The 9,792-nt window shown below is 55.9% G+C and overlaps 1 protein-coding gene across 1 annotated transcript; it reads right to left on the minus strand.

Annotated features, from left to right (window-relative positions):
• Positions 1-2,514: 2,514 nt before the first annotated feature.
• ACTL8 (actin like 8) lies at positions 2,515-6,341 on the minus strand. Its single transcript, XM_027524428.1, has 2 exons — positions 5,956-6,341; positions 2,515-3,610 (listed from the first exon to the last, which is right to left on the minus strand). Exons 1-2 carry the CDS (start codon positions 6,301-6,303, stop codon positions 2,861-2,863), a joined length of 1,098 nt encoding a protein of 365 aa, XP_027380229.1. The 5' UTR covers positions 6,304-6,341; the 3' UTR covers positions 2,515-2,860.
• Positions 6,342-9,792: the final 3,451 nt, after the last annotated feature.

Genomic DNA, 9,792 nt, shown 5'->3' on the forward strand with positions numbered 1-9,792 from the left:
CCTGATGCTGGGAAAGATTGAAGGCGGGAGGAGAAGGGGATGACAGAGGATGAGATGGTTGGATGGCATCACCAACCCAATGGACATGAGTTTAAGCAAGCTCCTGGAGATAGTGAAGGACAAGGAAGCCTGACGCGCTGCAGTCCGTGTGGTCACCAAGAGTTGAACATGACTGAGCGACCAACAACAAATCCCTGGAACATCAGGGTTACCCGGTGTCAGTCCTCCACCCACTAAGCTTTTGGTTCTCTAATGTTAAGAGGCAGATGGGAAGGGAGCATTAGGGAACCAAAGTCTCCCTCCAGAAGCAGCCATACAACAGAGTGGCTAAGAGCCCAGATCTGATTTGAACCCCACTTCTGCTGTTTTCAAGGGGAAAAATTGTTTTTGTTGTTTTTCAGTCACTCAGTCGTGTCCGACTCTTTGCAACCCCATGGACTGCAGCACGCCAGGGTTCCCTGTCCTTCACTGTCTCCCGGAGTTTGCTCAAGCTCATGTCCGTCGAGTCGGTGATGCCATCCACCCATTTCGTCCTCTGTCGTCCCCTTCTCCTCCTGCCTTCAGTCTTACATAAACAGTAAGCTAGGACTCTTTCCTCTGTATTACTGGAATAAGCAAAAAGCTGCTGTAACCATCCGCAGATCTCAGTGGCTGAACATAGTGGGTTCTTCCTCGTGTCCCGGTGCCGTGCGGGTTGGTGGGCTTGGGGTGGAGACTCTGGTCCACTCATTTAGCCGCTGTGCTCTTGCAGCTCTTCCCCTCCCCCATCAGAGCCACTGCATCCCAAGGGCTCATAGAGCAATTTTAAGAACCAGGCCAGTACCTATGTGTGGTCACGCGGTCCTAACTACAAGGATGCCTGGTGGTGTGAGCTCACAGTGTGCTGAGGAGGGAGGGGGCAAGTCACCCACAGTCCCCAGAAACCTCCAGCTCAGTCCACCCCACTGAAAACAGGCATCCTGCCACACTCCAGATCACGTGACCTCATAATATTTAATTCGCTTCATTCATCAGCTCCTGAAATAGATTTCCCGACAGACACACCTCATTTTCCCGCGCTTCACTTCAGAATGCTTCACAAATACCTGCTTTTTTTTTAAACAAACTGAAGGTTTGTGGCAGCCCTGCCTTGGGCAGGTCTGTAGGTGGCCATTTCCCAGCAGTGTTTGCTCACTCTGGGCCACAGTCTGGCAGTTCTCACAACCTTCCAGAATTTTTCATCATTATTATTATCGTATTTGTAATGGTGATGTGTGCTCAGCGGTCTTTGATGTTACTACCACAATACGTTGAGGGCTTGGGTAAGAGCACGTGTTGGCAACAAAGCGGCTTTTTGGCCGTGTCAGCGCTCAGCTGCGGCGCGCGGTGCCTTCACCGTCAGGCAGGGGCTTCCGGTGCAGCGTGCAGGCTCAGCAGGCGTGCCACTCGGGCTCTAGTTGTGGCGTGTGGGCTTAGCAGCCCCGAGGAATGTGGATCTTTCCTGACTGGGGACTGAACCCACATCCCCTGCATTGTAAGGTGGACTGTAACCCCTGGACCGCTAGGGAAGCCCCAGCAGTAAAGTCTTTTTTAGGCTGAGCCACGTACGGACTTCCGGATGCAACGCTGCTGTGCTGGGCAGCCGCAGCGTGAGTGTGACTTGTACGTGCCCCGCCGCCGCTGCTCAGTCGCTCGGCCGCCTCCGACTCCTTGCGACCTCACAGACGGCAGCCCACAGGCTCCTCCGTCCCTGGGATTGTCCAGACAAGAACGTGGAGTGGGCTGCCAACACCTTCTCCAGGGGATCTTCCTGACCCAGGGATTGAACTCGGGTCTCCTATATTGCCGGTAGATTCTTTACCGTCTGAACCACCAGGGGAAGCCTTTTATACGCAGTGGGAAACCAAAACATTCAGAGGGCTGTGTCACGGCATTCGCTTTCTCAGAGCCAGCTGGAAGCAAGCCCTTGGCACCCCAGGCCTGCCTGTACCCATCACATGTGCCCCCACAGGAGACGCCAACCTCCTGGAACCAGAAACCTCACGTGTCTTTTCACCTTGAAGTCCACAGTGCCCAGCAGAATACCAGGCACGTGGCAGGTTCCCTGGTATTGACTGAATCAACACTAAACCAACAGGAACACCACTTCCGCAGAGCACCGGGACGTCCAGAAGGAGTGGGGAGGACGCGGCCATCAGAGAAGGGTGCGCCAGGCCCTCACCCACTGGGCTCCGGGGGAACCACCGCTCACAGGTCCCTGAAGCCCCCATGGGCAGCCCGGGCCCCACCCCGGCGCTCACGTGCTCACACTCCCTGCGTCCCCCCAGAGGGACTGCCCACCCTGCCCCATCCACGACCACAGAAGCCAGCACTTCCAAACAAGTTATTTATTTGCATACGGAAGACAAGACCTCGGCCAGGGGCCCAAGGGCAGGAAGGGTGCGCCAGGCCTCCCGCACCAACCCCCACTCACCTGGAAGGAGGGGGAGGTCTACAGACTTCAACTCTCCCATCCCACCCACCCTGTCCCCCCTCAAAAATAATTCTCCCTCGCTCCCATTCAAACCTACTCAATCAAAAGAATGGGACCGCCCAAGAGAAACGCCAGGAGAAAACAAGCAACTGTTAAGCGTGGAGATGGCAGCTGGCAGCTCCATCCCAGTGACAGACTAGCCCCCCCAAAGGGTTTCCAGGGTGACAACCTGTCCTCCAATGGGGTGAATCCCAGTCTTGAAACAAGATAAAACCCTAGAGCCTAAAACAATCTCCCATGACCTCTGCATTCCAAAGCCAGCCAAGCCCACCCCGGCCCAGCCTCTCGCTGGGATAAGCCCCCACGCCCTTCCGAGGCGGGGCCGGGCCACAGGAGCAGGCCAGCTGGCTACAGCCGGAACCTCTCGTCATACTCCTCCTTCGTCAGCCACTCAGACTTGTACGTCGACAGGTGAGCCACCACGGACGCTCCCAGCCAGACACTGAAATGCCTGTTGGAGCCCGCAAACACGGACGCCTTGGTGGGGAAGAAATGGCTGGCGAGCAGCTGGTAGAGGCGCATGGTGAAGCCGGGGTAGAGGGTGTTGCCCCCGCAGGGCGCCACGTGAGAGGCGAGCAGCGGGCGCAGGCTGGCCTCGCAGGCCTCGATGGAGTCCATGGCGGCCTGGGCGAGGCTGGGCCCCTGCAGGCCGAACACCTGGGGGCTGAAGAACATCTCGGGGGCCAGCCGCTGCATGGGGGTCAGCTCCACCGCGGTGCCGTCCGGCAGATGGTAGCTGTTGCGCTCGTCGGCGCCGTCCGGCAGGTTCTGGTAGAAGTCCAGCTCGTCCCCCAGGTTCTGCGGCACGTAGCACTTACGCATCTGGGTGCTGGCCACGGTGTCCAGCTGGAACAGGTTGTGGCGATTGTAGTCTTCCTTGAAGAGGCTCTTGAAGAGATAGACCGAGAGGTCCTGGCCCGCGAACTCCAGCGTCGTCGCCCCGGGCCGCAGCGGGCGGCCCAGGTGGAAGGGCTGCACGCGCGTCAGGCCACAGCCTGAGTCCACCACCACGCCCGTCAGCAGGCCGGACGAGTACAGCGACATCTCCAGCTGGTCGGCCAGGAGGACGGACGGCACGTTCAGCAACTCAAACAGGATCTGCAGGAGGGGAGCGGACAGACGCTCAGCGAGCTCCCCAGGACCGCGCGAGGCAGAGCGCAAGGCGGCACAGACGCGTGTCCTCCAGGGACCGGCCCGGCCCGTGCGGCTCACCCTGGGGGGACTCGGGAAGGGTCCTGGAGGATCAGGAAGAGCCAGGCTGGCCCTCGGGAGCTTGCCTGACGACGGCCTTTTGGAAGACCGTTCTGGTGGAGGGGCAGGGAGAGCCTGAGCGTGTGTGCGCAGGCGCCTGGCTGTGTGAGCAGCACAGCACAAGCCGGGGCAGGTCCAGGGCAGGAGGTGCAGCCTGAACTATTTCAGTTGTTTTCAATTTTTTTTTTTACTTTTTGGCCGTGCTGGGTCTCTGCTGCACAGGCTTTTCTCTAGCTGCGGCGATCGGGGCTACGCTGCGGTTGCAGGGTGCCTCTCGCTGTGACGGCCCCTCTGCCTGTGGGGCTTGGGCTCTCGGGGGCTCGGGCTCAGTGGTTGTGGCTCCCGGGCTCCAAGCACAGGCTCAGTAGCTGCGGGTCACAGGCTTGGCTGCTCCGCGGCACGTGGGACCTTCCTGGACCAGAGATCGAACCCATGTCTCCTGCACTGGCAGATGGATTCTTCACCACTGAGCCAGCAGGGAAGCCCCTGAAGCGTTCTTTTTAATAAGACAGAAGTGATGAGAGAAGAAAGCCGTGCAGCACACAGCCCACCGCCTCCTGAAAGGACGGCCAGCAGGAAGGGAAGGCGGGGCGGGGGGGGGACGCTCACCTCCTGACATGGGAAGCCCGTTTTTTAAGATAAACACTTTCCAAACACCAAGACAAAGCTGGAATTCTGATCTTTAGAGCTTGGCAAGTCCCCCGGCTGATTTTTTCCCTGCCTGTCACCCCCCTAGTCTTTACAGAGCACCCCACCCCCTCCTCCCCAACTGCCCAGCCCAGGCTGCGTCCCCAGGGCTCTGACACCACAGATGCAGAAAGGCTTGAACGGCCCAGCTCTGTAGCCCCTGGAGCCTCTGGCCACCTAGCCGCCTTTGCAGGCCCACAGGCCCACCTGCTCCCCTCAGTGGGAGGGAGCTCCGTCCATTCCTATGCTCAGACTATTATCCCCTCACCATCCATTCCCCATACAGAAGCCAAGGTCCTCTTTTTCAAATAAAAATCAAATGTGACCCCCTCACCCTACTTAAAGCTCTCCAGGAGCTCCATATTCACTCAGAGCAGAGGTTGGCAAACATTTCCTATAAATGGTTCAGGGTATCAGATGTAGCAAATAAAAATACAAGATGTCCAATTAAATCTGAATTTTAGCTGGACAACAAATAGTGTTTCACTATATCCTATGACTTCCCGGGTGGCTCAGACGGTAAAGTGTCTGCCTACAACACAGGAGACCTGGCTTCGATCCCTGGGTCGGGAAGATCCCCTGGAGAAGGCAATGGCAGCCCACTCTAGTGCTCTTGCCTGGAAAATCCCATGGACGGAGGAGCCTGGTGGGCTACAGTCCATGGGGTCGCAAAGACTTGGACACAACTGAGAGACTTCCGTTTCCCTTCACTTTATATCCTATGCAACATGTGACTCGCTGGAACAGTGCTTGCTGTTGATGGGAAATCCCAGCCTACCATGCATTTCATCTAGCAGACCTGCAGCGGCGAGCCATGGCCTCGCTCCAGCTCCTCAGTCCTGCTGCTGCGGGGTGAGAGCAGCCACAGGTGACATGTAAGCGAGCGGCCGCGGGCATGTCTCAATAAACCTTTATTTATAAAGACAGACGGTAAGCCACACCTGACCAACTGGCTACAGTTTGCCAACCTTTGATTTAGAGTGAAGTCCAACCACATCCCACAGCCTACCAGACCGATGAGCTCCGGCCCCTGGCTTCCTGTTGCCACCCTCCCTAGCTTGCTGGGCTCCAGCCTCCCAGGGAAGGCCTCCCTGATCACATCAAAGGGGCTTCCCTGTTCCCCTCAGTCAGTTTCACCCCACTGCATCTTGGTTTTAGAACTGATTACTACCTGGAATTCTTGTTAACTTGCTCACCGTCAAGCATTCCTCCAGCACATAAGCTCTTTGAGGACCGGAAGGTGCTCTGTGAACATTTATGGAGCCCGTGAGCGCCCAGAGCCCCCTCCCCACCGCACCCTGTTCACAGAGCGCTGACCTGCTGTGCCTCCTGCCCAGGGGGCCTCTATGCGACCCCCTCGCCTAACACGAGTGCTGGGCACACACGCGGGGCACAGTCAGCATTCACAGTGCGAATGCTTCAGAGGGCGGAGCTCCCGTGCCCACGTGGGTCTGAACACAGTGTCAGGCCCGCTCCCTGGAGGGGCAGCCCAGAGAAGGCCTTACCTCCAGGGTTTTCTGACGGTCCACGGGCTCCTTCAGGGGGCTCTCTGTGATGATCACAGGGAAGTCCTCGTGCTCCAGCCGATGCTTCTCCAGGATGAACGACCAGATGTGCTCCACACCCTCCCAGTTGATGACGCGGCCCCGCTGCACGGGGTAGCTGAAGGTGTCAGGTCGGCAAATGTCGATGCCAAGACTCACACGCCGCCGAGCGTAGCTGGGGCCCGGGTTCTCCCGGCAGGGGATGTAGTTCACGACACTGGGTAAGACCAGCTGCGGCTCATTCCAGCCCGACAAGCCAGCCTTCAGAAAGGCAGAGCCATGGTCAATGATGATGGTTCTTGCAGACATGGTGGAGGCGGGGGGGAGGCCTGCTCACGGGCTCCGCAAGCAAGTTTGGCCACCTGTGGAGGAAGAGAACAGGGGTGACCATGCGCCCACTCTAGGCCGCCACTGGCTTCTCCACCCCACAGTCAAACCTCAGGCTCCTGTGAGTTCATCTGCTCACCTTTCCCGGCCTTTGAACAAGCTGCAACCTGCACCTGGACGGTTCTTTCCACACTCCCATTCTACGAAGTGCACCTAACAGGCCCCACCTGGAAGGCCAGCCGATCCACTTGCCCCCCTTCCAGCGGGCTTCTCCCCCTGCACTTGGCACGCTGTCCACACCACGTGGGCATCTCTGCTCCTGGGGGCCCTCTTGCATTCTGCAGACCTGAGAAGCTCGTCACAGAGGACGGGCCTGTGGACTTTGGCTGCCTGACTGAGGACACGCGGGAGACACAACTCCAGCTGCGGGGCCACCGCCCTCGGTAGTGACAGCGAGAACAGGAGCAGCAACAGGAATGACGACGATGATGTGGCGGCCACCCTGCAGTAGACTCTCTCTTGCCCGTCTAGTGCTGCGAGGCTGAGTGTCGGGTTGAGGGAGGCACGACAGTCGTGTGTCCATCAGAAACGATCAAGCGTCAGCAATTTCACAGGGTTTGGCCCAACAAACGGCCCCACTTCATCTTCACCACCATCTGTACTACTTCACTGTCACCACAGTCTACTTGGCAAGCGCCGCCGTGACACTCGTTGACGGCAGGGAAGCTGAGGCACACAGAGGTGGAAACGCGTTTCCCGAGGCCACACAACTAATAAAACCAGGGTGAGATGTAAACCCAAACCAAACTCCAAAGAACACAGCGAGCACCAGGCGAGGCTGATGAGAGGATACGGAGTTTGAGTGTGTGCTGAGAATCTAACAGACTATACAAGAGGCTGCGGGCCACACAGCTGACCATGACTGTGGTCAGCGCCCTCCTCTGTACAGTGAGGGCAATTACAAACACACGCATGCTGAGAAGGCAGGCGTGGTCACACCTGATTTTCAGACTTGACTATAAAAACTGTACTAGCCAAGGCTATGTGGGTTGGCCAAAGGATAATCACATAGCTCTAAAGGACAGGGTGGAGAGTCCACAAATAAATCCACACGAAAAATGCCACCGGACCTTCGACAAGGTGCAAAAACAATGACATAAGGAAGAAGAGTCTTCACAATAAACGGGAGGGAACAACTGCAGGTCCCACGCCAAAAAAGAATCTTGAATCCACACCTCATACTTTGTTCAAGATTAACTCAAAATAGACCATAAACCTAAACATCAAACCTGAACCTATACAAGTTTTGAAAGAAAACACAGCAGAAAAATCACTGTGATCTCCAAAGTTTTCTAAGATACAACACTAATAGCCTGATTCATAAAAGAGCAAATTGAGAGATGGGGCTTCATCCAACTTAAGAACTTTTGCTCTTCAAAAGGAACTATTAAGAGAATAACGCATACGAGGTACAGACTTGGAGAAAAAAGTTACAAACCACACACCTGATAAAGAGCTTTTATCCAAGAAATATAAAGGACTCACAAAACCCAATAACATGAAAATAACCCAATGTCTTGAATGGGTGAAAGATTTAAACACTTCACAAAAGACAATACAGGAATGGCAAATATACACGGGAGACGATGCTCAACATCGTTAGGAAGATGAAAACCAAAAGCACCATGATGCCGCTGCACACCTATGAGAACGGCTGAAGTCACAGGCCGACTACAGCAAGAGCTGACGAGGAGGCGGAGGACCAGAGCCCCGTGCACGCTGCCGGTGGGGGTGCAGGACTGTGCTGCCACCGCAGAAAGCAGCCTGGCAGCTTCTCAGAAAGTCAAACATGCATCGACCACACAGCCTAGCGTTTCTACTCCAAGGATTTACCCAAGGGAAACAAAAGCTTCTGTTTGCACAAAAACACATGTTCGTGTGTTTAGAACTTTCACTCATAATCACTCAAGTGTAGAAACAAGCTAAGTATCAACTGGAGAGGCACAGACACGTCTCCATCCAATGGACTCGCACTCAGCAAGAAAAAGGACTAAGTGATACACACAGTAACATGAATAATTCTCAAATGCATTGAGCTCAATGGAAGAGGTCAGACTCGGAAGATGCGTGCTGTAGGAGTTCCCGTTCATACAACGTTTCGGAAAAGGCAAAAGCATAAAGACAAAACAAACCTGTGGCTCTCAGCAGCCAGGGCTGGAGAAGGGCTGACCCCATGGGGCGTGGGGGTGATGTTCTACTCTGGCGGTGGGTACACAACTGCATGCATTTGTCCAAACCCTCACATCCATACAGTGAAGAGTGGCTTTTACTCTGAGTAAAAATGAAGGCGCAAACCCAGTGGATGTGGAGACAAACGAGAGATACATGAAATCCCCTTGCAGAATGCAAATCGTCACACACTCAGCAGACTTGCTACCAAGGATGCACGTGGGTGTCTAGCATGAGAGACCCCGGAGCAGCTCAGCCCGAGGCCACACCCCGGAGCCGCCACTCCACCAGCGGTGCGCCTGCCTCAGTTTCTGAGCTGCAGCTGGGTCGACCTGGCGCCACAGAGCATGGCAGCCACCACCTGGCCTGGCCAGCAGCCGCCCGCTCTCACCAGCCTTGGGCCTCTGGTTAGGCTTCCTCGAATGAGATCTGACAACAGATGGGGCAGAGCGAAGAGAAGGAGCGAGACGGAACCGAGGCACCAGTCTCCTCCCTTGCCTGCTGGGACCGAGAGTGATGGAGAAACGGGCATCCAGATGACTTCTGGGACGTAGGCTGTACCACCGACCTCTCTGCACCTCAAGAGCAGGGCAACTCGTAACCGCTTCCTTGCCCCTGGCATCTGGCACCAGGAGATGCAGGCAGGCTAATGTCCACTGTGACGCTTGATCGAGTTGCTCAGTTAGGGGCGTCCAGATGGGTGGCCCAGCTGCCCGGCCTGGGAACTTGAGGATGGGGAGCAAGGGGCCACCGTCCCCCTGGGCCGAGACTGCAGGAAGAAAGTCTGGATGGCTCCAAGGAGCCCATCCCCAGGACAGAGACTAAAATGTACACATTCAAAAGCACTTTACTGAATCACCTACTGTATAAAACAAACCCCTACTGAGCATTATGGATCCAAATCATTCTGATGTGGTTGCTACCCTCCCAGAGCTTACACTCTACTGAGAGAGACCATCAGCAAGCACCTGATCAATGCTTCACACCAGGTGGGATTAGCACAATAAAGAGAAAGAAAATCTGGTAAAAGCAACACGGAGTATAAGGGGCACAGAGGCTTGGCGTTATTCTAAACAGGGCCTCTTTATAGAGGGACAGCTGAGCAGAGAACTGAGTTCAGTGAGAGAACGAGGCATGCGGTCACCTGGGAAACCATTCCAAGCTAAGGGAACAGCAAGTGCAAAGGCCCTGAGGCAAAACCTGCCGGCTGTGAGCTAAGAGCATCCCCGAGGCCAGTGTAGG

This window comes from Bos indicus x Bos taurus, chromosome 2, assembly GCF_003369695.1.
Source record: "Bos indicus x Bos taurus breed Angus x Brahman F1 hybrid chromosome 2, Bos_hybrid_MaternalHap_v2.0, whole genome shotgun sequence".
Lineage (NCBI taxonomy): Eukaryota > Metazoa > Chordata > Mammalia > Artiodactyla > Bovidae > Bos > Bos indicus x Bos taurus.